This window comes from Glycine soja, chromosome 5 (genome assembly GCF_004193775.1).
Source record: "Glycine soja cultivar W05 chromosome 5, ASM419377v2, whole genome shotgun sequence".
Taxonomy (NCBI): domain Eukaryota; kingdom Viridiplantae; phylum Streptophyta; class Magnoliopsida; order Fabales; family Fabaceae; genus Glycine; species Glycine soja.
Genome location: NC_041006.1, coordinates 44,022,470 through 44,050,249, shown reverse-complemented (window position 1 = coordinate 44,050,249; position 27,780 = coordinate 44,022,470). Strand labels below are relative to the sequence as shown.

General features: G+C 35.0%; 5 protein-coding genes across 10 annotated transcripts; 3 read left to right on the top strand and 2 right to left on the bottom strand.

Moving 5' to 3' along the window:
• The first annotated feature begins 1,119 nt into the window (after positions 1-1,119).
• Positions 1,120-3,963, top strand: LOC114413748 (purple acid phosphatase 17-like). The gene is made up of 7 exons (XM_028378293.1): positions 1,120-2,103; positions 2,287-2,443; positions 2,518-2,625; positions 2,719-2,846; positions 3,148-3,276; positions 3,378-3,445; positions 3,530-3,963. Exons 1-7 carry the CDS (start codon positions 1,912-1,914, stop codon positions 3,741-3,743), a joined length of 996 nt encoding a protein of 331 aa, XP_028234094.1. The 5' UTR covers positions 1,120-1,911; the 3' UTR covers positions 3,744-3,963.
• A 1,985-nt stretch (positions 3,964-5,948) lies between these two features.
• Positions 5,949-8,018, top strand: LOC114413747 (purple acid phosphatase 3-like). 2 transcript variants are annotated; one of them, XM_028378292.1, is made up of 7 exons: positions 5,949-6,337; positions 6,595-6,751; positions 6,852-6,959; positions 7,042-7,169; positions 7,276-7,404; positions 7,480-7,547; positions 7,619-8,018. In XM_028378292.1, exons 1-7 carry the CDS (start codon positions 6,161-6,163, stop codon positions 7,839-7,841), a joined length of 990 nt encoding a protein of 329 aa, XP_028234093.1. In that variant the 5' UTR covers positions 5,949-6,160; the 3' UTR covers positions 7,842-8,018. The 2 variants fall into 2 exon arrangements, with proteins under 2 accessions (XP_028234093.1, XP_028234092.1); XM_028378291.1 differs by having other exon boundaries at positions 7,601-8,018.
• A 5,935-nt stretch (positions 8,019-13,953) lies between these two features.
• Positions 13,954-16,023, top strand: LOC114413746 (UV-B-induced protein At3g17800, chloroplastic-like). Of its 2 annotated transcripts, none has more exons than XM_028378289.1 (3): positions 13,954-14,204; positions 14,302-14,579; positions 14,966-16,023. In XM_028378289.1, the coding sequence occupies exons 1-3, from the start codon at positions 14,097-14,099 to the stop codon at positions 15,780-15,782; spliced, it is 1,203 nt and encodes a 400-aa protein (XP_028234090.1). In that variant the 5' UTR covers positions 13,954-14,096; the 3' UTR covers positions 15,783-16,023. The 2 variants fall into 2 exon arrangements, with proteins under 2 accessions (XP_028234090.1, XP_028234091.1); XM_028378290.1 differs by having other exon boundaries at positions 13,956-14,204; positions 14,305-14,579.
• A 2,020-nt stretch (positions 16,024-18,043) lies between these two features.
• On the bottom strand, positions 18,044-27,613 carry LOC114413745 (potassium channel SKOR-like). Of its 4 annotated transcripts, XM_028378285.1 has the most exons (12): positions 24,747-27,613; positions 23,531-23,788; positions 22,529-23,468; positions 22,307-22,387; positions 21,416-21,514; positions 20,705-20,926; positions 20,095-20,283; positions 19,654-19,729; positions 19,258-19,552; positions 18,938-19,077; positions 18,577-18,840; positions 18,044-18,472 (listed from the first exon to the last, which is right to left on the bottom strand). In XM_028378285.1, the coding sequence occupies exons 2-11, from the start codon at positions 23,572-23,574 to the stop codon at positions 18,578-18,580; spliced, it is 2,349 nt and encodes a 782-aa protein (XP_028234086.1). In that variant the 5' UTR covers positions 23,575-23,788; positions 24,747-27,613; the 3' UTR covers positions 18,044-18,472; position 18,577. The 4 variants fall into 4 exon arrangements, with proteins under 4 accessions (XP_028234086.1, XP_028234087.1, XP_028234088.1 ...); XM_028378286.1 differs by having other exon boundaries at positions 18,044-18,840; positions 22,529-23,459; XM_028378287.1 differs by having other exon boundaries at positions 18,044-18,840; positions 18,956-19,077; positions 24,747-27,611.
• LOC114411422 (NF-X1-type zinc finger protein NFXL1-like) lies at positions 25,859-27,379 on the bottom strand. Its single transcript, XM_028375112.1, has 2 exons — positions 27,318-27,379; positions 25,859-27,152 (listed from the first exon to the last, which is right to left on the bottom strand). Exons 1-2 carry the CDS (start codon positions 27,377-27,379, stop codon positions 25,859-25,861), a joined length of 1,356 nt encoding a protein of 451 aa, XP_028230913.1.
• Positions 27,614-27,780: the final 167 nt, after the last annotated feature.

The following is a 27,780-nucleotide window of genomic DNA, read 5'->3' as shown; positions in this document are numbered from 1 at the left end:
ACTTGTAAATTTAGGAGTTCTCACGTATGCCTATAATCGAAAATCCTCAAGTTCTTGAAGTTTGAGCTTTCCATGGGAGTAAAGTAATTCAAGTCAGGTTGCACTACTTAACTGCCCAATAAAACTTGTCTCCAATCACTACTATAAGGTGACATGCCTTTTCAAAAACAACTCCAGACGGACATCCCTATAGGTGTTTTGAAAGTCGGCCTTATGCTCACAAGTCGATTTTGAAGCGGTTGTTTGTGTATACTGCCGAAATTTGATTTATAAAAGAAGCTGACTTAAATATTATAATCTAAAGATATACAGTAAAAATCACTTCTTATTAAATATATTGAAAGCTTCTTATAAATAGTAGATTAATCTATTTCATTTATTAAGATTCAATTTGAAAAACATTTAATTTTTAATTTAAATGCCAACAAAGTAAAACTTGATATGAGAATTAATTGAAAAATATTATATTAATCTTGAAAAGTTTATAAGATTTAGTAAATATTCTATGATAATCTTGAATTATTTTTAAAATTGAAAGTATTGAGAGAAGTTTTAAGAGAAGAAATTAATACTTCAATGAAAATACTAAATCATATAAAATATTTTCTTTTTTAAATATATGCATTCCTTATAAATATCGCTGAAAGAAAATTAATAACTTTTTTTATAAATTTTTTTTAGAGGATGTAAATTTTATTTAAGATCAAAATTGTTATGAAATAGATCGAATGAATTAGCCTATTTATCTATTTAAGGATTGGTAATTTATGTTACAAAAAATCTTTCTAAATTTATTTGCCTTAGTTCTCAAATTTTAGACACAATAATGTTGCCTTTGTCATAGTTATTCTTTATACTTACTTATTTTTATATAAATTTAAATATATATATATATATATATATATATATATATATATATATGTTTTTTGTGTAATTTAAATTTTTATTTTTTTTAGTTTAATGGTTATATATATACTATATTATCGAGAATGAATGTCACGTGAATGTAATCATGCAATGAGAAAAAAGATGATGACAGTTCGTTGGACACTAGTGGTCAGAAATGCTAATCATACTCGATATTGCAAATGCAAAGGAGTAGTGTATTACTAATTGATCATGACTCCCAAGAGCGGAGAGGGAGAAAGGTGCAAAAGACAAATTTTCTTCACTTGTTTAATTTGAATGGTTTATAGGCTAATCCACCAATCAAATTCAATCATCAATGGAGTTGCGTTGCGTTGCGTCGAGAGCTATAATATTCTATACTGGAAGCAGAGCATCCGATCCGAATATTCTCCTAGATATGCCTTCCTCTTTAAAACTGGTTTCGAATATTCTACCCTTTCCTGCTCATTGCATGGCATGTTCGCATATATCACCAACCCAACTTGTGCCTCCCCCTAACGCAACCCATGTCAGTTTCCCAATTCAATTGCCAACACTTGCCCATCACCGTTTTTCTGTCACAACCTAATACCCCAGCCAGAACCATGCACTGCATTTTCTGATTTAAATAACCAGAAGAAGAGTTTAAGGACATATTTTGTATTATTAAGTTCCAATATTATATTACTTTTCCTTACTAATCTAATAATTGTTTTTTTCATAGTAACATTAGTTTTCAACAACTTGGTATTATATTATATTATTCAACAACCTAGGATCCATATTCATTTGAGAGATTTAAAGTTCAACAAGTAGGGGTTAGATAACACCCCACAAGTCTTTTTCTTATTGGCATGAGCCTGTCTCTCTATCCTGTGTAATCTGACGCTGTGGGTCCAATTGTCCAAATATTACTGATCTAATAATTGTTTTTTCCAGAGTGACATTAGTTTTCAACATGAAGCTTTTTTTTAAAAGTGAGAAGCTTTCGCTTGTTTTGGTGTTCCAGTTCCACTTAGAGCCATGACAGACATCTCCAAGTCCCTTCTCTTTACCTTTACCATCATCATCAGCTTTGGCTTGTGCATTCTTTATGCATCTGCAGAACTCCAGAGATTTGCACACTCTTCCAAACATGATGGTGCTCTTAGCTTCTTGGTGCTTGGTGACTGGGGAAGAAGAGGTGCTTACAACCAATCACTAGTTGCTTTCCAGGTTTGCTTTTATGTTTGTGTGATTCATGCAAATATGTGTGAAAACTGAAAACTTGTATTCCGGCACATTAATTAATGTTAGATTATTTTTTATGTTCTAGATAGAATTTCGTTTATAGCATCTAGTTGCTCCTCGTTGTAGTTATTATCCTCTTCTTTTATGGTGAAAAAATGAACTTTTCAGATGGGAAAGGTTGGAGAGAAGCTTGATATCGACTTTGTAGTTTCCACTGGAGACAACTTCTATGACAATGGACTGACTAGTGACCATGACAACGCGTTTCAAGAATCATTCACTAAAATTTACACAGCAAAAAGCTTGCAAAATCAGTGGTACAGCGGTAATTTCCTAAACATGACATACAATAGTTATACATAGAGTCTAGTAGAGCTAATCATATAATGGTTGATGCAGTGTTAGGCAACCACGACTATAGGGGTGATGCAGAGGCCCAATTGAGCCCGGTCCTTAGAGAAATTGATAGCAGATGGCTTTGCTTAAGGTCCTTTATTGTAGATTCAGGTACTTTCATGCTTGTTTAATTGAGGTTTTCTTCTTCTAGCCATTGAAACCATTCCAATAATCTCATGTATTTTTTCTTTTCTTGTCCTACAGAGCTGGTTGAGATTTTCTTTGTAGACACCACTCCTTTTGTTGACGAGTACTTCACTGAACCACCGGAACACAAGTATGATTGGCGGGGCATTGGCCCACAAAAATCTTATATTTCTAACTTACTCAAGGTATGCGTAGATTATCTGAATTTGCAGATGACAGCGCTATGCTGTAAAATTCAAGTTGGGAGAGTTTTAATTATTCAGTTATCTGAAATTTTTTAAATAAATATTCCTAGTTCAATCTATAATTGCTTTTGATAGCAGAATAACCATAATTTTATTGATAAAACTAACCATTTGAACAAATTGAAATATATGAAACTGGCAAATTACCTTTGTTGGGTCCTGTTTGATGATTGATTAAAAATAGTTCTTTCATGTTACAAAAGTGAATAGGGTTATAACATTATGAATTATTATGTTTCAGGACCTAGAATTGGCACTGAGGGGATCAACAGCAAAATGGAGGATTGTTGTTGGTCACCATGCCATTAGAAGTGTTGGGCATCATGGTGATACTCAAGAACTCATAAATCGGCTTCTCCCTATCCTTCAGGTAACTAAAGGTTGAGGATGAAGAACGGGAGATGATCATGGCCTCTCTTTCCTAGTTCCTCTACCTAACTCTTCTGATTTTATTTTACTTTCAAATTTTAGGCAAATAACGTTCACTTTTACATGAACGGGCATGATCATTGTCTTGAGCACATTAGTGACACGGAGAGGTAAAATTAAATGAATTCATGCAAATTTTTACATGCAACGAAGCCAAAATAATATACTTATCTGACGGAGGAACTTGTTTGCAGCCCCATTCAGTTCCTGACTAGCGGGGCAGGGTCAAAGGCTTGGAGAGGAGACATTGAAGGAATGAACCGAAGAGGCGTAAATTTCTTCTATGATGGACAAGGCTTCATGTCAGTGAAATTGACTCAGACGGATGCCACCATTGAGTTCTATGATGTTTTTGGCAACGTTTTGCACAGATTGACTTCTTCAAAACAGCTACATTCTTCCATGTAAAGTTTAGAGCTAGATACTAGACATTGAGATTAAATAGACCAATCCAAATTGGTTGATGAAATTTCAAACTAATCCTTGATGTCATGCTTGAGTATGTACGAGAAATGAAAATATGAATGAAGGATTCTTCACTGTGATTCATTCACCGCAGTGATGAATTGCTGTTTAACTTCTGTCTTCTAAATTTAAGATGCAAGAGCAGTAATTGTACTTATTTTCACTCCGCCTGCCTTAGTTTGGAAAACATTGTGTTTTAAAAGGTTTTGATTTCAACATCACCGAATCAATAATTTAATATTTGAATTATTTTCAGGAATATGTGGTATATAAACTTTGTTAAAATCTATAAATAGATATCCAACATTTCTGACTGTCCTGAATCCTCATGGTTTTGTGCATAAGAATGTGATGCCGTGGATATGTAAGGATGGCCAAATGGAAGTATACATTTCTGATAACCAATATCCATTGGTATCTTATATACACCAGCAGATCATACTTAACACCCGGAAGAGATCACAGATACAAAAAGGGGATATGGGAATATAGCTAAGGTCTAAAAGAGGATTCATGAACTGAAGTGTCGAGTGTGACCTCTTTGTTCATTGAATCATAATCATTCAGTCTAAGCAAGCCGCTTAGCGCAAGAAGTCACATTGAAAGATAGTTGTCACGAGGCGCACATCCTGTGCTTAACATGCAGTCACTTGATCCAGTTGTGCAAGCGCGCTCAGCTCAAGTGTCGCGTTATGCGCACAAGAAAGTTTTGATTGACCAATCAATTGGTGAAACATATAAAAAGAAAAGGGAAACATTTGTTTCCTTAGCAACGAAGAAAACCAAGAAGTAGATGAACAAAGAAACAAAGGAAAGTAAAGAAGTCAGTGTAAGGAAAATCTATTTCCAGAGCTTTGGTCAATCCATTTGTCTTTCATTTCATTTCCTTTCATCCCCACTCTTATATTTGTAAGTCTCTCATGACAACAAGAGGCTAAAATCACCGTTGTTGGGAGCTCTGCAAACTAAACTCTCTTTGATGTAATGATTTTAAATTATCTTTTAATATAATGTTGTTATTATTATTCATCCTTGTGCTTATTCACTTACTTATGGTTTGATCATCCATCTTTATGATCTTTATGTAACGTTTTAGGATTAAATATTGAAAAATGGTTGTATGCTAAGAAGTTGAAAAGAATATCTAAAGTGGGTCATATCTAGGGGATAGAGTGATCTTTTTTAGCCTGTTCATGTATCTCTGCTCTTTATCCAGATCATTTAATGATCAATCACCAAGGGATTAGGAACTATATTAAGTGATTTAAATTCTTTGACTCAAAGGATCTAGGTTAGAATAAACTAGTAGAAGCAAGTAATAATTATATTAATGTTAAAAGAGAAAAATTTAATAAAATTTCATCAAGAATAGTTTTGGTTAGGACAACCCCAACACGTTTCATAACTCATCATAGTACCATCTTACAATTTAGTGTGTTTGTTTTCTTAACCTTCATCTTCCTTGTTTTGTAGTTAATTTCTTTTATATTATACTTGTAGTTAATCAAAGAACAAGATTTGATTTGAGTCACTGATTGTTTAATCTTTTATATTATTTTACAATTTGATACGCTTAGCAAGGAAACAAAAGATTGTACAAAAGGAAATTCACTTGCCAATGAGTGACAATAATTCACAACCTTCGAACCATTTAAGGTTAGCGAGAACTTGTCAATTTCAGCAAAATAAATGGTTACCTACTTTATACCGAACATGCTCGGAGACTAGTTCGGGGAATCAGTTACCAACACGTTTTTACAAACTCTGCATATATCTCTCCCTTACACGTTGCTTCAGCATTCAACACTTGAATTTACTGGTTCTAATTAAATGGAGTATACGTAGGCACCAGAGCAATATTTGTCTTGACTCTTGAGAAGTTGCAACGAAGGTTCACACACTGACATGTGTGGCCCAGTGACATCCTATTGTTTGCATCCACGTACTTTTCTCGGCTTGTCCATTAGTGACGCATAAGTCATCTCTGTCATTTTCACAGTAACGCTTACAGCATCTATGGTGAGAGTTGCTTATGAAATTCTTACACTTAAAAAAATCATTTTTATGCAGTTTCACTAATGTGGCAGTTCTTAACTGTTGCTTAGTTTTTTTAAGACAATTGTAACACTCATTTTAAGTCCTTAAGGATTGCGTTATTTAGAGAGAAAATTAACTTGTTCAAATTCTTAATTACCCTGTGGAATTATAGGGTCCACCAAGATTGAGTTGAACAACTCTATTATTTTTTTAACTATTGGATATGCTATTAAGATCCATTTTGCACATCAACTAGAGAGTTTTTTTATTATTTTCTTATATAAATTTAAATTGTGCTACAAGTGAAGAGTTGGAAACAAAAGATGGCAGGTTTGGGAATATGGATGGGTTTCGTTAGCCTGTGTCTTCTGTCTGTATCAGTATCAGGTCTGCTCCAACGCCTAGAGCACCCTGTCAAAGCTGATGGCTCACTTAGCCTTATGGTCATTGGAGACTGGGGAAGGAAAGGAACATACAACCAATCTCAAGTTGCCACTCAGGTCTTCATCCTCTATTTAGTGGGAACTTGTGTTCCAGTATTAGTCTAGTAGTCTACTTAACTAAGCACAAGTTTACAATAATTTTTTAATTACGATACAGAACTTAGCATTAGCATCATTTTTAATCCTTTTATGCTCGTTTGAGGCTTCTTTTTTTTTTTTTGCTTAGGATGCTTGTGTCTAATTAGTTAAACAAATGTTCATTGCTAATGCAAAAGCTGGAGCTCTTTAGACACTCATCTCTTTGTGTATGTCAGATGGGAAGGGTTGCTGCAAAGTTAAATATCGACTTTGTGATATCCACTGGAGACAATTTCTACGATGATGGATTGACTGGTATAGATGACCCTGCATTTGAAATTTCCTTCTCAAAAATCTACACTGCCAAGAGCCTCCAAAAGCAATGGTATAGTGGTGAGTCCAGACACACCAACCATGGATGTAACAAGCTTACATGTGAGAAAAAGTATTCCTCTAATCTTTCATTCTTCTCTCCATTAAATGTTGGTTGCAGTGTTGGGCAACCATGACTACAGGGGTGATGTTGAAGCTCAATTGAATCCAATCCTTCAGAAAATTGATCCTAGATGGATCTGCCAAAGATCATTTATTGTTGATACTGGTAAGGTGACTTCTCGGAATCTCAATAGAGGTTTTATCCTGAATAGTAAGTTAAGTAGCCTTCTAATCTTAAAACTCCCCAGAAATTGCTGAGTTCTTCTTCATTGATTCAACACCTTTTGTGGACAAGTATTTTCTTAAGCCAAAGGACCACAAGTATGACTGGAGAGGAGTGCTTCCAAGGGAAAAATATTTATCAAAGCTCTTGAAGGTAAATCACTCGATCATTATTATACCATCACAACAAATTAACATAAAAAAAAACAATTTAATACGATTTGACAACCTTGTCTTCTTTTTTTCGGTTTGGAACATAGGATCTGGAAATAGCATTGAAGGATTCTACTGCCAAGTGGAAGATTGTTGTGGGGCATCATCCTGTAAGAAGCATAGGACATCACGGTGACACCAAAGAGCTCATAAGACAGCTCCTGCCAATTCTTGAGGTCATTCATTTAGGCCAATATATATTTTATTGTATACTATATAAGAAAATCCTAGTGATAAAATTAAACTTGCAGGAAAATAATGTGGATATGTACATTAATGGGCATGACCATTGCTTGGAACACATAAGTAGCAGAAGCAGGTGGGTATTAACTTAATTGGGCTTGTTTGTTAACCAAATCACCTTTCTTTAAGTGATGAGTGTTGTTGCAGCCAAATCCAATTCTTAACCAGTGGTGGAGGTTCAAAGGCATGGAAAGGAGACATGGATAAAGATAAGAAAGATGGGATCAAGTTTTACTATGATGGACAAGGATTTATGTCCGTGGAGCTGGAAGAAACCAATGCCAAAGTTGTTTATTTCGATATTTATGGGAAAGTTTTGCATGTTGTGAATCTGCCCAAGGGGTTAGGTACTTCTGTCTCTGCCATATAGAAGATGTTTTCGTGTTTCAGTGGTTGCAAAAGGAAACGATAGTTATGTTTTTGCATCCATTAATTATTCCACAAAACAAAACCAACGCTCTGTCTTTAACTCCTTTGTTTTATTCCATATTAATGAAGTGCGGAGATGGCTGCTATTGTATTATATATGTCTCCAATTAATTTTTAATGTGAGGACTGAATCACTTTCTTAACGCCTAAATCCTCATCTTAATGGTCCTTGAAATTATATTAGTCTTCAAAATTAATAAAACGAGGGTGCATTTCATGCACATTAAGCACAACACAACCAGGACATCGCACGATATAGCTTGAGTTACAGGGGAATTTTTTATTTTATGTATTATTATTTGGCAGATGCTACAGAAACAAGAGAGAACCGGAGATGTGTGTCTTTTTGAGTGCTTTGTTCTAAGGACAAAATATTGATACCAATTTAAATGATCTTTAGCCTAACAAGCTTATTGATCATATTGAACTAGGAACACATACTTTGTCAAATGAAAAAATTCACAAAATTCCTTTAGTATTCTCAACATCTCAAAGATAACACACATTTGTCAACACTTGATAGAGGTAAACATGATTTATCAAACAAACTCTCATCATTCAAATATCATAATTGCCATGAGTTCTCAAAATGAAGATATTCTTTTTTTTTGTGAAAAATAAATTACTGTATATAACGGAAAAAGTTGTGTCTGGGTGACTTGTTGGTCATGGGTTCGAATCCGGAAACAGCCTCTTTGCATATGCAAGGGTAAGGCTGCGTACAACATCCCTCCCCCATACCTTCGCATAGCGAAGAGCCTCTGGGCAATGGGGTACGATAGCTTGCATTATACTAAAGTTGAACTAGACACCGCTCGAAATGATAGGGCCTACCAAAAAGCAAAACTTCGGGGAAGATTTACAAATCTCACTAACTAGTTACTCTGCTACTTATGAATCTTGGGGAAAAGAAAAGAATTAATAGGATGAGTCAAATATACTCATTAAGTACATAATATACAAAGTGAACAAGAAGAAATAAGTGTTAATTTGTTGGTAAGTGTATCAATTCGTTTTAAGCCGAAAATTCGAATGTCGAATCTACAGGGACTTTAGTTGTACTTAAAGTGATGCAAACTCAATTATTGAGCAATGAGAAGAAGTAGAAGAGACAAGAAATTGTAAATGTGAAAATTGGGATTTAAGGAAAAGAAAGAGATAACAAGAAAAATAAACAATAATTTGAATGCAGAATGATGAATTCAATATGATAATGTTGGGACCTAACATGCCAAAACTACTTATAATGCAATATTAATGATTTTCTCTATCTAATGAAATATTTGTTTTCACCCACATCTACAAAAACACTCTATCTTTGGTTTCTCGCACGAAGAGCCTAATTTATTTACTATTTTCTCCCAAATTTCTTTGTAAAGATAAAAATAATAAACCGCATTAAGATTAGATATGCATAAATTGGGCAAAACAAATATTAATCTATTTTTAGCAATAAATTTATTTAGATACTCTTTCCCAATCCTTTAGAAAATAATCATTTTTCAATGCATTACCCTCTAAACATTATATGAATGATCAGGTCACAATAAAAAGAGAAGTACACAGAAGAATAATAGAAACATAATTGCATTAAATAGATAATAGATAGAGTTACATTACAAGAGTTAGTCTGTCAGGCTCCCAATTAAGGGGGTTTAACCTCTCATAGTTATGAGAGACTTTACATTTCAGGGACTAATGTAGATGGAAGAAGGGGCTAGATGACTAGAAGAGAGAAAGAGAGTAATGGTTAAGAAAGGGGGTTTCCCCTATGAAATAGGCTCAAGCTTTGGATTTCTTCACTAGAGAACTTTGAGACTCGGTGTGTATTTTCCTTAAGCTTCCTACTCTTTTTATAGGTCTAAGGTAGCTTATTTTTTTCACGCTAACTGTGCACTAAGCATGCACTCCTGGGCTTAGCAAGAATAGTGGTTTAATCACGCGCTTAACACGGTGTTCACGTTAAGCACGACCTTGGACTTTCTCGTGAGTCTTCTTCGTGCTAAGTGAGTGTTGATCGCTAAGCGAGCACGTGTGCTGGGCCTGTCTTGTGTGTTGGGCAGTTATCAACAAGTGTAACACAAGTTTATATATAGGAGTTTAAGATGACAATTAATAAAAAATTAAACATGGCATATCCACAGGCAAAATTGATATTTAATTTATTAGGAACTCGTTAAGGATATAAAAAGAATCATAATCAATAATAGAATTTTCTATGAATTTCATAATGCATACTCATAGTCACTTGCACATGCAAAATTACATCAAAGCAAAATAAGAAAAGAGAATCGGATCCCATTAGGTTGAGTGTCATACATATAATGCATTAGGAGTCTTGCCTAACACATATCATTACACTATATGCACATAAACCGCATTATTCCTTAGTTGTAATGATAACTGAGAAATATAAGTTAATTTGATAGTCAATTTTGACTAAGAATGATTTCAATTTCTTTACTTTATTATTGTTTCTTAATGAAATAATGAATAAATTAACATCTTTGCTATTTTTTATTAACAGGATTCAAAAGAACAAGATTTCAAGTGTTTTAAGGAAAAATTGATGCAAAAATTGGAAGAAAAGACTTTAAAGAAAAAGTTGGAAGAATCGGAGGCTTAGCGTGCTATAGGCTAAGCGCGCACTGCAGGCTTAGCGTGCATAAGGCCCACGAAGAAGCCCAAAGGTGCGCTTAGCGTGAAAATCCGCATTATGCGCGAGGTCAGCATGAAAAGTAAGCTACCTTAGGATCATAAAAGGAGGAGGAAGCAGAAGAAAAAAAAGAACAACCCACACACTGGGTATATCCCTTAGGAGAAACCCTCTCTCTTTAGTCATTCTCCATTTTCTTGTTATTAGTCATCCATCATTTTCTTTCATCCACCTCAACCCCCTAAAGTATAAAAGTCTCTCATGACAATGAGAGACTAAACCTTCCTTAGTTAAGGCTTGGTAGACCTAAAAAACCAACAGATGTATTGTAATGCTTCATATCTATCAATGCAATTAGGTCTTTTTTTTTTCTATTATCCTTTCTTATTTTAATTTCATGTATCATTCATTCTTGCATCATCTTTAGGGGTTAATCGCTCGGGAGACGGTAATCCTTAATAGAAATACAAGGAAGGTCTTACATGCATATGTTTTAGGAGTTATTCATTGGGAAGTGGTAATGTCTAAAAGAATTGGGAAAAGACATCTCAACATTGCATTTCTAGGGATAGAGTGACTTTGTTGTGCTCTGAATGCATCTTTATACTTAATGTTGTTTATGATTCTATCTTTGCAAAGGCAGTTGGAAAAGAATACATAAATTAAGCTCTTCATCTTGAGGGATCCGGGTTGAGCATATTAATATATGTGGGTAGGAAAAACTCACCAAATTGATAGAGAAAAATCTAAAATAATCTTAGGCAAATAAGGTAGGCTAGGTCGTAACATTATCACATTCTGAAGTTATCTTTCTTTATCTTCATCTTATCTTTTACTTTTCTTATCTTATCTTTCTTTATCTTCTATTTTTATCTTTATCATCTTTTAATTTAAATATTTTATCTTTTCTATCTTCTATTTTTATCTTTAAATCTTTTATCTTTTCTTTTAAATATTTATTTTATCTCCTATCTTTCTTTATCTATTATTTTATTTCTTTATCTCTTGCTTGTAAATTAGGTTTGGAATCTAAGTACAAATAAAGTTCATGTGGATTTGACACTCGAACTTTCAAGTACTTTACTACTTGTGATAAAATGGTACACTTGCTCATCGGTTAACATGTAACAAATGATATTTACAGGATTATGGATAATTGGCCCACAAGTTACATTCTTTGTTCATTATAGTGAATGACAATTATAAAAACTAAGGATACTCAACCATAGGTTAATATTATCAAGGAATTTAACATACACCTGAATATGAGTGTAAATGAGTCAAATTATTCATGAATTATTTAACTTGGTTCATTAATTACTCGTTCAAGTTGATTTGTTTAATTAAATAAACAAACCTAAGCTTAAAATTAGATTTAATTATTTAAATGAGTTGAGCTCCAGCTTTAAAAGTTTAACATTAAAAGTTCATAAATAGCTCATTTATATATAGATTGGTAGTGTTTTGGATCTCTTATGTGTAGACTTAATTCTAGTGATCATGTGTACCTTTATACTAAACTTTGTGTTAAATTTAGTATTTTAATAAATTCAATTTTGCCTTAAAAAATGTTAAATTAATTTTGGAGTTATTTTTCTTGTAATAATTAATAAATTATTATTTTATTTACTAAATTATGAAAATTTAGTAGTCTAAATTTTTTTTAATTCCACATATTGCATGTTTAACACATTTTTCTATTAGTAGATAATTATCTATCATTAAATATTGTATTGATAAAGTTAAAAAAATAATTTCATAAAAGTAATAATAATTTGAGAATAATTAAGTTATAAATGAGTTAAATAAAACAAACTCAAGATTAATATTTTTTTAACAAGTGAAGCCTAAGCTTTCATTTGGACTCGATTAAATAAATGAGTTAAACTTGAATAATAAATTATTTTTTCAAGTTAAGCCTAAGCTTCAAGAGCTCCACTCGTTAACACTCCTAAACTTGATAGCATATTTTAAATAACCTGTTGGTCTCTATAAATTAGGGTATTTTTTATTTTAATCTTTTAAAGATTTTGTTTTGTTTTAGTCCTTGGAAATTTTATTTTAGATCATATTGTTTAGTAATAATGTTAACTTATAATATAACAACAACATTAGCAATTCATTGGCCTGCCGGATCATCAAGAAGTTTTAATAGGGTAATCACTTGTATTTTTTTATAAACTATATTTTTAAATTTCTCATAAACTAGTTTCACATGTTTTAAACAAATTAGCATTTAAGAAGAAAATTTACAAAATAAAATTACAAAGGATTATCCTATTAAAAGTTAAAACATGACATGCTAATTAGTTGCTACCAACATTGCTATTATGTCATAAGTTACTATTGTTACTTGGCATTATGGACTTAAACAAAAAAATGAATAAAAAAAATATCCTATTTTATAAAGTCTGGAGATTATTTAATATATATATATATATATATATATATATATATATATTATAACTTTTAATAATAAGTAATATGTTATTAAGTGATTGACACAAATGATTAATGTGTTAAAGTTAAAGTTAAATCGTTTGAGTGTTACACAAGTTCGATCTTTAATAAAAATAATTATTGGTCAAATTTTACTTATTTCTTAATCAAATTTTGGATTAATCAGAATTTCTTTTTTCTTCCAAAGGATTCAGGAAAAAAATAATTTGTCGTTTCTATTTATTGAAAATTTTAGCTGTTTTCATTCTAAAATTTACCTAAATTTATTTACCTCACAATTCTTTTGGTTTCTAAAAAAAAAAAATATGTTCATACAGAAACATTCAATTAAATCATAATCTAAAAAAAAAAATCAATTAGATTAGAAGGATTCAGGGGGAAGTGAATTTACATGAAAATAAAAATAGCAAGAGGTGGAAGCTGTTTTGGGCCCAAGTGATAGTCGAAATGGCAATGAATGATATGTGCACCACAAAATTGTAGCATCAGTGACCAATTTTTCACCTCAAATTGGGACCCATCAATCAGTTCCAAGACTAAAATTTGGACAAGTATCTCCTTCTCCTTTCCATGTTCAAGGTCAATTACAGGAACACGTTTCACGATGATTCGCCAACTCTCTAATCCAAACGTCTCTCTTTAAGACCAAAATAATTAAATATCTTCTCTCTCCCCGACCCCGTAGTATTAATTCTTTATGATGATTTTCTTTTTTTACATAATATCGTGAATGTTACTCCTTACATATGTTTCCTAACACAATAATTTATATATTCTTTAAAGAAAAACATAATTTATATATAAATAGTTTTTCTGTAAGTCAATAGTTAAAGAATTAATAAGTTAAATTTTGATTAAAAATTACAAGAAATATATATTATTAAAAATATTTATTTATAAAAGCATAAGAATAGTTTGGAGGCCCGTATAGCACAGGAGACGCCCTATAAATATTTGACAGAAGGGGAAATCAAATTCTCCCTCCGGAATTGAACAGAAATAGAATCATCTCTCTGTCTAGGGTTTCATTCTTTTTCAGCTTTATTTGTTCTGTAGATCCATCTAGCTTCGGTGCTGCAAATGGACGTCGCAGTCACTGCCGTTCGGTCACCGCTGATCGTCCTGGGAAGTCCGGTCAACGGGTCCGCCTCAGCTCGGTTGGGTTCCACTTTTGGGTTTTCCAGAAAGGTAAGCTTTCTGTGATTGATTGATTGAATACTTGTTGTGTTTGTTATAACTAAAGCAATATAAGTGGAACGCGTGAAGAAGATATTTGATTGTTTAGCAGCTATGCTTGAATTCAGTATTTATCCCGAAGCAAGTTCGTAGAAGAGGGTTTGTTGTTAGAGCTGCATCCTCATCTCCGGAGTGGGATGATGCCAAGATCGCTCCTCTTCAGCTGGAGTCCCCAATTGGGCAGTTTCTTTCTCAGATTTTGAAAGATCACCCGCATCTTGTGCCTGCTGCCGTCGACCAGCAACTCCACCAGCTCCAAACTGACCGCGATGCTCATCTACAAAACCAACAACAGCCTTCTTCACCCACTGATTTAGTTTTGTACAGGTACTCTACCTTTCTTTCATTCTCATTTCCTCTCTCCTTATTTTCCATCCATATCCCATTAGGTTTCTACAAATCATTCTTATATACTCTATGCTTTAGATTTTAGTATTATAAAATTTGTCTTATGCCATGTATTCAATGTTTGTTCCATTTTTATGGTTTAACTGGATCCGAAGGGTGAAATTAAAGTCACTTTATTTTTCTATATCTCTTCAAGGTTTTGTTCGGTTTATTGTAGAGTATAAAATATTAGTGTGTAGGTCCGCTTGCATTCTCTAAGGAAGACAATCAGGAGAATTGGAACATATAATTCTTATTCCAGTTTATCTCTTCTTCTATTTATTAGTCTGCTGTTGACCATTGCGCTGGCGTCCAAACTTTTTCAGGAGAATTGCTGAGGTTAAGGCTAATGAAAGGAGGAAAGCTCTGGAAGAGATCTTGTATGCATTGGTGGTGCAGAAGTTCATGGATGCTAATATTTCTTTGATACCCTCTGTAACCCCAGATCTGTCTGGTAAGGTTGATTTGTGGCCAAATGAAGATGGTAAACTTGAGCAGCTTCACTCAGATGAAGCATATGAGATGATTCAAAACCACTTGAGTCTCATTCTCGGTAACAAAGCTGGAGATTTAACATCAGTAGCTGAAATCAGCAAATTCAGGGTAGGGCAGGTCTATGCAGCATCAGTGATGTATGGTTATTTTCTTAAGCGAGTTGACCAAAGGTTCCAGTTGGAGAAGACAATGAAAGTTCTTCCAAATGCAACAGAAGAAGAGAATGGTGTTCATCGAAATACGATGGACAATGCAAGACCCAGTATTGAACAGGACACTTCTCAAGTGATGTCTCATCCTGAAGTATCTGCCTGGCCTGGTGGTGATGTCAGTCCCGGTGGATTTGGCTATGGTATAAAGGCAACCAGGTTGCGTAACTATGTGATGTCCTTTGATGGCGATACACTACAAAGATATGCAGCAATTAGATCCAAAGAGGCTGTCAGCATCATCGAGAAGCACACAGAGGCATTGTTTGGAAGACCTGAAATTGTTGTAACACCTGAGGGGGCAGTCTCTAAGGATGAAAACATCAAAATTAGCTTTGGTGGTTTAAAGAAGCTTGTTTTAGAGGCTGTGACTTTTGGTTCTTTTCTCTGGGATGTTGAGAGCTACGTGGACTCAAGGTACCATTTTGTGTTTAACTGAGTAAAGCTTTGTATGTCTATCTTCTTTAGAGACCACAGGTGGGAGCCTTGTGCATTCAGTTGTCCTTTTGATTTCTGTTTGCTCCCATACATCACAAGATACAGTTCATACTTCATAGTGTGTTGGTACTGACTGATGAGTTTAAAGTCCAAATATTGTTTCACTAATTCCTATGTATATACTATAGTAATAGTGGCTCTGGATTTCATCAATAAAGGGAAGCTTATTTTCTAGTTAGATATTTGCTAATTTGTCCGTTTTGTTCCCTGCAACAAATTCAGTACCCATAAAGCATCAGCTTTTGTGATTGTCCTATCGTATAATGGTTAGTTGTTACTTCTTTCCTCCTTCGCGTCTTGGTTAGATGGCTGAATTTTTTCGATTTAGGTTTGCACACTATTGTGTGTATATAATTTATATGAGATAATGTGTTTGCTTGGTTGAGTAGGTGGTTGGAAGGAACAGAAAGTCATGGTGAAAATGACTTCGAACTGAAGTTATTGGTCAGAGTAGGAGTAAAATTTATTTACCATCTTCTCATAGTTTTGTAGCATCAAGCAAAGTATTAAAGTGATCTTTAGCAAATATTCTCCCCGTATGGCTTGACGATGTTTGCATTATGGATGGAAGATTAATAGCCTTCTCTTGTGTCATAGGCCAACCCTCAAACCGGTAACAACTAATAAGAAAGGGAGATCCCACGCGTAGGGGATTCCGTGAAAGTTATCGTTTTATACATTTTTTTCCAAATAAAAGTGGGTAGTTTTATTTTCCGGGAAAATGAGTTTTTAATAAAAAAAATGTTTTTATTTTTCAATGTAATTTTATTTAATACTATCACTCTTACAATCATGGTTGTTAAACTCTCGATTTAAATTATAAAATCGTAAGGGTTGATGAGTTAAATCGGAAGTAGAATCGAAACCGAAGTAGACTCATCCGATTTTGCGTAGACTCGGACGAATTTGGATAGACTCGCGAGTCTACTCCGAGTTCACGAGTTTATAAAAATCTGAAACGGCGTCGTACAACAATCTCCGAAAATGACTCTTGCGACTCTCGCTACTCACTCACTATGCCTTGTTCAAGCTACTAACCCTTGAAAATGACTCTCGCTAAGCTACTCATGTCGTGGTGGTTGTCGTCATCACTGTCGCACTGGACTGCTGAGCTAATCACGTCGTGGTGGTCCTCGTCATTGTTTGAAACTTGAAAGCCCTCACTCGTCCAAAGCCCTCATTTCATGACCTAACTCCAAGCGTTGCTCCATGACGCTAAGGTGTTTTCTTAAAGCTTCTTTGTTAATTCATCTCTGTTAATTGAAAGTTTGAAACAATGCTTATTAAGGGAATATCTGTTAATTGAAATTCTGGCAAGGCTATTGTTAGTTTCATTGTAGTGTTGAGTTTTGGGTTTTGTTGTTAAATTAAGGAAGTATCTATTAATTGAAATCTCTATTAATTGAAAGTTTGAAACGATGCTTAATGTTGAATTCTGGCAAAGCTAAGATGGTCTCCCGAACATGGACAAATTATCTATTAATTAAAATTCTGGCGGGTGGGTAATGGGTTTTGTTGCTGCCTTTTGGGTAGTGGATTCTGTTGCTGCCTTTTGAGTAAACTCGATTCGATTCTACGAGTCGAGTTTAAGGAGTCTCCACGATTCTACGTAGAATCACAAGTTTAACAACCATGCTTACAACATTGAAACAAATAAATATTTACTAATCTTATTAATATTGAACTTGGTAAAAAAAAAGGGGGGGGTTTAATAACTGAAAAATAATTTAACTTTTTTAACCTGCACTCAGAGTTTCTTGTTTTAATTACTTATATACAATGGTTTTATTTTAAAAGCTTATTTGCATAGTTTTTCAATTTTACGAATTTTATCATCTATTTTTTTTTCACTTTTATCATTTATGTTTTCAATTTTTGGGTATTTTGCTACCTAAGTCTTTTTTTGTGAAGTTTATCATGTTTTTCAATTTTTATCATCATCCTAACAAAACAACATTCTTTTCTAAGAAATGATATTGGTATCATTTTATTTTTTCTTTTAACTTCTTCTTATTGACCCTCTATTAAGAGGTAAAATTTGCAAAAATTTAAAACTTAGATGGTAAAATGATGTTTATGATCGTGATACTTTTTTACGATGTATAGGTTTTTTGTTGCAGTAAAACTTTGGTAGTTAAAGAATTATACCAGATAAAATGGGTAGTAATGCTAAATATTCCACAAAGTTGCCATTAAAGAGGCTTTACGATAAAAGTTCTTGTGACTTTTTATTATTATTATTAACAATGTAATACTTGGTTCTTACGACTTTGGAACATGCGATTGAAGCACGTGAGAAAACTAGCTAGCTTAATTAAAGAGGAAAAATGATATTTATACAATTAAGCTCCACCTCGAAGACAAAGATCAATCCACCAATATCCTCCTCATTCATCCCACAAAGCAACCCTTTATTCTAACAATGGGTGGAGAAGACTGAGAAAGAACCGGCAGGTGTAGTCAATGAATGACCTTGTGCACTGGGATTATGACTACGATCGAGATAGCATAGAAAGAAAGGTGTTTTTGCAAAGTCAACTTCACATACCCCGTCACCAACTTGGATCCGTTGACATGTACCATGGTTGAAAGAGTGATGAGAGGATGTTTATTAGTACTAATTGACAATAACTGCAAACATATAAAAATTGTTCTTATCTGGAATGGAAAAATTTGTGGAGTAAAGAAAAAGTATATTAACCAGCTAGTGGTGTTGGTACTGCTGAACATTTCACCTCATTCATTCTGTGCTTCACTCACTAGAAATAGCTTCTCATCATTGTTAATCGTGCCTACATAAACAATTTTGCCACATTGTTCTGACAAAATACAGGAAGCGTTTGGAATTTCCAAATGTTTTGTCGCCTCCTTTATAAGCTCTTCAATGCTTTGTGGAACCGTTAGGACCACTCCCTCTTTTCTATCCGCTTTCTGATCATCCCATGGGTGGAAAGGAAATACTATACATCTCTTTTTCGGAATTTCATCTGTTGGTGTTGCTGCAAAGTTGATGATGAATGTATACGTATATGATTTGTTAGAATATAAATATTGCATACATGAAATAAAAAATAATTAACAAATTAAATTTCTTACCAAACATAAGATAGATACCTTGAGTTTCATGAATATTATTGGACAACTCAACCAACTGAGAAGCTTTTGCCACTTCAAGCATTTTGATCATATTTCTATCCCCACCGGTATGAGCTTCATGAAGAGGTGTATTTCCCCATCTGCCAGAAGGAAGTATTGAAGGATGTTATTTTGCAATTCAATAAGCAAGACAACAATATTGCTATTCTAAGATCCCTTCAAGTTAGCAATGAAATGATTTTGCATTTGAGCCATGGAGGTGCTAATGGAATATAAAGTGTTATCTGAAAAGATATGCTAACTCAATATTTGCACCATACCTGTCCTTAGATAAAACACTCGCTCCTGCTTCTAGAAGTACTTCCGCCATTGTAAACAAACCTTCAGAGGCAGCTATGTGAAGAGGTGTACGTTGATCATAATTTTTGGCATTTGGATTAACTCCACAACCCAGAACCCTTTTTAAAAGGTCCAACTCCTTCTTGGCAACAGTCATGCAGAGAAAATTGCCAACATCATCAATGGTAAAGATAGCTCCTGCGTTAACAAGTATAGATGCTACTTCTTCGTGTCCATTCTTGATGGCTTCAAGCAAGGGAGTGGTGCCAAATTTATCTAAAACAAATGGATGTTTAGAATGTAACACTATTTTTTTCTTCAAAGAAGAATATTCAATAAAATATATGTGATTTGGTTTTTAAAGTTCAACATCAAACCTGCACAGTTGATATTTACACCTTGCTCAACAAGATAGGAAGAAATATCTACATATCCTTTTGATGCTGAGATATGCTGTTATAACAAACATAAAATCAAACTAATAAAATGCACTTACTCACCACTGTATTTGATCATTTGACTATTCTATGCTCTTTCTTATTTTATTTTATTTTTTAAAAGAGCAAATAGGAGGGAAAACCAAATTCAAACCTGAAGGCATGACATTAACCTATGAATTATACAATAGTACTTGTTTGGTGCTACTGTGTCGAGTATTTGTTCATCCACAGATTAACTAAGATTTCCAAGGACAATATTCACTATCTCATATTGTAGAGACTGGAGACAATTTTATTTATAAGCAACGTGAGAATATAGAGATAAATTATCTCTATGTAATTATGCCTGATGAAGAAATGGAAATTGGTTGTTCATACCAAGGGTGTTCTGCCATCGTAATCAGTCTTATTGGGATCTGCCCCAAATCCAATCAAACGTTTCACAAGATCAAGATGACCATCATGGGCAGCAAAATTCATCCTTATTGCCAGCTCTGTTTCCATGTTACCAATAGTCAGGTTGAAATCTGACTCCAAAAGCTTACGTTGTAGACTCAAGTCTTTTACCTGTTAGCCAAGTATAAGCAGGAATTATAAACTTGTCAACTTAGAATTCTATCCAAAGCCCTAAGAATTCCGTCAGTAAAAAGACCACAGATTAATTGTCATTAGCATGAAAGTGATGGTGACTATTTCTAAGTAACTTGGTTGCCTAAATCATCTCGAAATTGCTTAAGTAAAGAAATCAAATAGTTTCCCCCTCTATATGTCATCTTTTGAAGCTATGCAGTTAGGTAATTTTTTTTCCTGAGACTCACTAAACAACCACAAAAGAATCTAGCGCCAGAGAGTCCTTCCTCACATCCTTAGTTTTGGTGGTAAACCATGGGCATTGATACATATAGTAAAGTTTATGGATATAGATGTAATGATAAAAAAGAAGCAAGAAAAATAGGGAATTTTTTTATAAAAAAAAATCACAACATACCTCAAGGAGATTGTTCAAGACAATACGACCATCTAAAAAGTATATCTTCAGTATTTCAGTAAAGGATTTCTTATCAAGTCGTAAAACCTTGCAAAATTCATGAGCTTCAACCATGGAAGTTTGAGGCTTATTGCAAAAAAAAGAAACCTGGCCGAAAGAACTATAGGTATGCAATGTAATTGTATTTTCTTCTGTATCATCATCTTCCTTCCTTATCTCATGCTGTTGACAAGAAGAAAAGTTGTCAAGCCAGATTTAAAATTTGTATATTTATACATTTTTCCTTATCTTTTCAGTAATTCAGATTTAAAAATGCTTTTTTATGCATATTTGTGATACATAATGATATCATTTCCCGGTTATAATTATATTTTTCCAGTTTTCTGATATTCAATTTAACTTGAGGAGGCGTCGGTTTCCAATAATACAAGTAATAGAAAAGTCATATTGAGTTTAGGCGCTATTTTATTGGCTTAACCAGTTCAACCTAATGACAACGATCTTTCCTATTGAGCATTCATCTCAAGCAGAAACATTGTCCTAGCATCACAACAATCAAGAACTGTAAATTTGGAATATATAACAGCTGGGTGTAAGTGAACTGAGGAATGATGAGAGAGAGTAGCATTGAAGATGTTCATCTGAATTACTGAATGACATATAAAGAAAAATGTATAAATATACAAATTGATGGGTTACTGGAATACTTACCAGCTCACCGTGATATACAAAATAGAGTTGATCTACAACATCTCCTTGCTCCATAACCAATTCTCCTGGGAGGAAAAACTCTTCCTGGACTTTGGTTGCCTATTGAAACAGATTTTAAGTTGGAAATTTCTGATGAAAACAAGTGTTATCTCAATACAAACACTACCACATGATCAAATTCATCAACAGTCGTTGTACGGTTAATACAGTTATTCTCTTATATCAATATGCCGTTTAGTTTACTCAGTCATATCATCCCATTATTGTTAAGTGTTATGTACGTTAGAATAGTCAGTTAGACAACGAACGCATATCCACACTTGTATATAAGTTGTAAAGGTCCATGTACATAATTAAACTATTAAAATTCTTTCTCATTCTAAGTTCATCTTTGCCTTATACCTTTTAACAAGAAGACAAGTTTCTTTGTTGTTCCTGTTACGTGTAAAATATCAAATACTGGTAGTTTTAAGATAGCATACACACTGGGATGGAATACAAGAATGGAAGAAACTTTTGTCAGTGTTTACAGGCAGTAATGAGGATAGTATGTGCCAATTGAGTAATTTGAGTTAGTATCTTTTTAAATATTTTCAAATTTAATTAGGTTTGCGGGGGGATTCATTAAGTATTTTATGGGACTTGAAGTGGTTCAGTGATCACTCCACCTTTGGCATTGCAATTTCACAAAGGAAATATATACACTAAAATGATAACTAAGCAGATTCATTAATGAACAAGTAAGTGAAGAAAGTTAGGATTAGAGGTTGGCAGGACAAAGCTAACAGATATTAAGAGAAGTTCAAATATATATAAATACCAAAATGTAAACTTAAAATTCCGACTATGCCACTCTGATGGTATAGTGTGAGCATGTAAAGAATGTCTTACAATCTGCTTTATAAACCCTGAAGAGCATCCCTTGAAAAGAGAAACTTTTTGAATGAACTGCTCATACAAACTAATCGAAATCTGCAAATAATCACATATTCAGTATACTGTACTGGGGCATTAGAATCATATAAGGTCTATTAAAAAGACCAATATATATATATAGAGAGAGAGAGAGAGAGAGGTAGTGACAAATATATAAAAAAATAAAAATAGAAAGACCTTTGTGCGGATAGTGGTTGGTATGTCCTGGAGAACAGAAGATCCGGTGTAACTTGGATGATACTTTAAGCGCAAATGATCTTTAATGTGGTGACATATCTGCTTGTCCAAATTGTTCTTATTGATGTAGTTAACAATATGAGACATTTGATCTCTGAATCTCTCGGTCTTAGATCCCTTGACAATCAAGGCAGTGATGTTGCCGAGAAGGTAAGCGCCGAGAATCATGTCAAAGGAGACATAAATCATGACAAATATCATTTCCCTGACATTGACGGCATGGATGTCTCCGTAGCCAAGAGTAGCCATGGTAACAATAGCGAAGTAGAGGGAGGTGACGTAACGCTTCCAAAGATCAATATGAGTGAAGTCAGAATAAGTATAGTCACCCATCTTCAAGCTACCGATCCAGGTATAAGAGTGTTGGGAAGGGGGCACGGTAGTTGCCAGATAGTAAAATAAGCAAGCGGCAGTGTGGGTGCAATAAAGTTCAACGACAAAGAGTTTGAGGATACGGGAGAACAAGTAACTGACACGGGTGTTCTTCTCGAGGGTGTCGAAGAATTGGGTGACTCTGAAAGCACGGCAGAGCCTTATCAAGAGAAGATAGCGGACGAGCTCGTTGTTGGAGGAGAGTTTGTAAAAGTAGTCCCAGGGGAGACAGGAGAGAAAATCGGGGAGGAAGCAAGACTTGAGGTATCTAAGGGCGATCTTGTGGGGGTCCAGGACCAAGGAGAGGGAGTTGGACTGGACCTCGTGATAGCCAACCAAGAACCGGAGGAGGATGTCAAGGAGGAAAAACAATTGCCCCGCCATGTCCAGCAGGAAAATCTTCTGGGGCAAGCCTCGGAAGAACCCAAACTCCATGGGAGTCAAGAAGGATGAGTACACTGCCCATATAAGAATGAAGTGCTTCCACGCCAGGTACCACCTGCACCCCCTAAATCCACTACTTAGCTTTAAGATAATTGAAGGAGTATATGTAATGGAAATATCACATACCGGTTATGAGGATGAATCACAAACTTGCGGCATGATGCATGCATTCTTTCCCCACTTCAACCAACACACCTCTACCTAAATTATTAAGCTTTTCAGCACAACAATAAATAGGCACTCAAGTCTTAGCTAATAGCTTATTTATTTACTTTTGGATCGCCCCCTCACTCCCTTCCCCGTTTGTGCTGTGGACTCTACCAGCTTTCCATGTCATCTCCGAATCTTCTACAGTCTCACTTTAGTGGTGTGACAAACAGGATCCTATAAATAATTTACAATTTTAGATCAAACAAACAAAACACTATCATTGATCCAATATTTTAGTAAAAAAATATTAACTGAAGAGAATTTAATACATTGATGCTGAGCGCATTGAACCAATCCAAAAATACCATGTTACTTTTAGAAATCAGCTTTATCCTTGGTTTTTGTTTCCTTTTTTCCAGGGAGAATATGCTTAAAGACTTGAACCGTGAATTAAACATCTAAGCATCAATTCGAAATTCAGATCCAATAGGCATCGTATGCCACTTCAATCAAGGAAAGGATAGTCCACCGAGAATCTGTGCTCGAATATATAACCCGGGAGGACATTACAATATAGTCTAATATTAGATAAAGTATTTAAGTTAATTTCTTTGACTATTTAATATACAATTTTTTTTTAATAATTTTAACGTTTTTTAAAACACTAATTTTTAATGCACCATTTGTTTCGGGGACCCACCCTCCTTGCCTGACACTGCTTCCCAACACTTCCGTTGCTTCATAGGCTGCTGTCTGATTAAGGACTCTTAACACACCCCTTTCTCACTCTCACTTAGCCACCCTCTTTGTATATTCCATTTTTGCTCATCCCAACTCTTCAAATACTCAGCTCCAAAAACAACACCACCGTATGGTATATTCAAGTGGGTGTTCATCTATAAAAATCTCTGTTCAAGTTATAAAAGTTTTAACACTAATTACTTCATCCGTCAAATTTGATAGGCTTGGCAGAGACCAATGCAAAATGAAATGATGACATTGCAGAAGAAATTGAAGCTGCATGTCAGTATATTGCTGATGTTAAAGAAAGACCAATTGCAAATGGATGCATAGAAGTTAAAATTACAATTGTAAACAATATGGATGAACAGAAAGACCAGGATGTAATTTGAAAATGAATGCAAAAGCAAAAAAACAATACATAAAAGAAATCAATATATCAAAAGATTACCATGAACTGAAGCTTGTTTCCCTTTACAATGATTGCATGGAAAAGGTCAAAAATAAAAAGAAAAGAATCACGCCCACGCATCATTTGGCAAGTCAGCAGAGGCATCAGCACATAAATCATCTGCATCATTATTCCTATATGCCTCGGTATAGTTGACGGGGCAAGCTCCAGCACGGGGGTGGGTTATATGATGCTTGAAGGACACGACATGTCTGTAATGGAGGCGGGATGAGAAAATTCCAGAAAATTTGAGTTGGAGACCCTTTGGCAGGGTTTGAGATAGAGAAACAAAGGAGAAGAAGGGAAATAAAATATTTGAAATTTGAAAACTGATAATTGTGCTGGTGGGAAGAAAATAACAGAGGAAGGGAGTAGTTGCGGTTTGCTTTCTCTCAACTACACGTCAGTATTGAAAGGACACTAGGATATTTACTATTGAAAAAACATAAGATGAGAATGTGCAACTATTGAATTAGGCATTTCGGATCAGCAAAGGTACTACAGCCCTTCCAACCGCAATTCAGAACATCAAAGCCAAGTTGATCTTTCCTTCAATCACCCCATACACCATCATTCCATTTTTTCCACTACAAAAATTAAAATATTAGCCAAAAAGGGAGGGGGGATGTCCACCTCATGGCAAAAAAAGAGGCCACAAGGCCATACAAAACCTGCCTTCTTCTCAACAAAATAAAATGAAAAGGGCTTATTCCTTGCTATTCACAAGCCTTCTCCCAATCATCTACTACATCAGCACCTTCTAAAGCATCAAAGTTTCCTGCAGGCTGCCCTCCTAGATTTGATCCACCATCACGAGGCTCCAACTTTGTGACAACACTACTTTCATAGTGTTTCCTAGAACCATCAATTTTAATGGCTGCAACAGATGAACTTGAAGAGGATTCTTGATTTAAGACACTCCAAGGATTTGCTGAAGCAGATATTAGGGCTTCTTTCTTCTTAATAGGCAATTGAACATTAGCAGAGCCAGTAGCCCACTCCTCATCACCCCAAGCATCTTCTCTCCAACCCAGCTCTTGAATAACATCTTTTTTCCATGGATTTCCCTTTAATGCTGCCAGTGCTCCTCCTTTCATTGTCCCAGATCCTCCTCAGGCATTGGTAGCTGAAGATGCTACTGATGCCCCGACATTTGGTGGAACAACCACCATCACAGCTCCCTTATAAACAGTGCCGTGATCAAACCTCCTCATTGCAGTTGCAGCACGGGCAGGGTCATTAAAAACGGCCAACGCATTTTTGTCATTTAACCAAACAAGTTCACACTTACCACCAAATCTCAACACCAATGCACTAATATCTGCATCCCTTGGTAAGTCTAGAAAAGAGACAACAACTCGAGGATCCATATCAACCAAAGGATCAAATGCAAGAGGAAGGGGCACATTTACAGTGGTAGTACCCTTAACCCCTAGCACACGAGCAGGAGCTCTTGATTTTGGGGTAACATGAACAACTATGAAATGCTTTGGCTCCCGACCAGCTGCATTCACTACAAGCTTCCATCTCTCAGCAATCACCCTTACTGCATCTCCTTTGTCCTTTAACATAGGACAGAAAACTTGGACTTTTGGACCATGTGCATCATTTCCTCTGCTCTTGCCAAGTACTAAAAACTTGCATCTCTCCTCAACAGATAAAACCCATTTAGAATCACTTCTCAACATGTCAGCAAGCAATTCAGAAGCAATCGAATTCTCACCAAAATGGAGAGAATCCAGATTTGGAGCGGTAATCTCATAAGCATCTGCAAGAACCCTTTTACGCTCTAACTTAGCACAGTCATCATTACACATCAGTTTTCTTTGTCTAAGGGGAGCTTTTTTGCCATTTGCAGCCACAGGTTGAAGAAGCACAGGCAACTTTTGAATAATGGAAGCTTCATGTACCACATCAGCATTATAATTAGCACCAGCATCACAAGGAACATTTTCTGTTATTCGGCCACAAGAACAAGTAATTGTGACGGGGAATTCGCATCTTGTATCTGGACTTGGAGTTGAAGGGTGACAAGGAGCTATACATGTATGCCGGCAGTCTCTCCTAGGAGCACCACATGTCACAACAGATAGATTATCACAAGGTGGGAGGTGACATGTTCTGCCACATGCATGTAAACCGCACTGTCTGGTCTTCACACAGAGTTTATTGCATCTAATATCCTTCGAACCACAAGGTATGTTCCTAAGAACTACATGCCCACCAATACATTCTTTTGCTACAGGCACTGAACAAGGAGGGCAATCTCGAAAAAGGCAGCTGTGAGAGGCCGGATGCGAACAAGGCTGAGGAACTGAACATGGAAGCTGACATGAGGGAGGCGGTGTGCCACAAGAGCATGTCAAATCAGTAAATATAGTTTGAAGACAAGGTGGACAATGACCACTGTGGCACAGGGATTCACATGGTAATTGACACAAGTGTGGATCCCAATCCGCATTAAGAATATTATTTGGATTAGAAAGTAAATTTCTGATTTTCCATTTTTGTCTTGCAACACTCCACAGTGCGGGAAGTAGAGCCACATCGACACTTCTGGGAAACTAGAACCAGACAAGGAGAACAATCCCCGGCATGGCATGGCTCTTCACAAAGGAAGGAACTTGCCACATACTTGTGAACAGGTAGGAATTGGGTCTAAACAACTGTGGCGTTTCTCCTCCAATCTAGTTTTCCCACAAGTCTCGATACAGATATGATTAGCACAATTAAGTTTCTTTCGACAAGAGAATACTCCACCATCTGCTCTGATTTCACCACTGTCCTGAATCTCTTGGAGCAACCAGCAACATCTCCTCTACGAAGCAAACAAAAGTAAAAGCAAAGCTCCCTCTCTCACCGCCTCTCCCTGCACGTGCTCAATATTTTTTAATGGGAGTAATACAACAATATAGTCTTAAATTACAATTCACACTAAACTTAAGAGTTTAGAGGGTTTTTGGTTTTAATCTTTTCAAGTTTTCTCTTTTACTCTCTCTAATACTTCTTTTGTTTGATTTTAGTTTCTTCCATG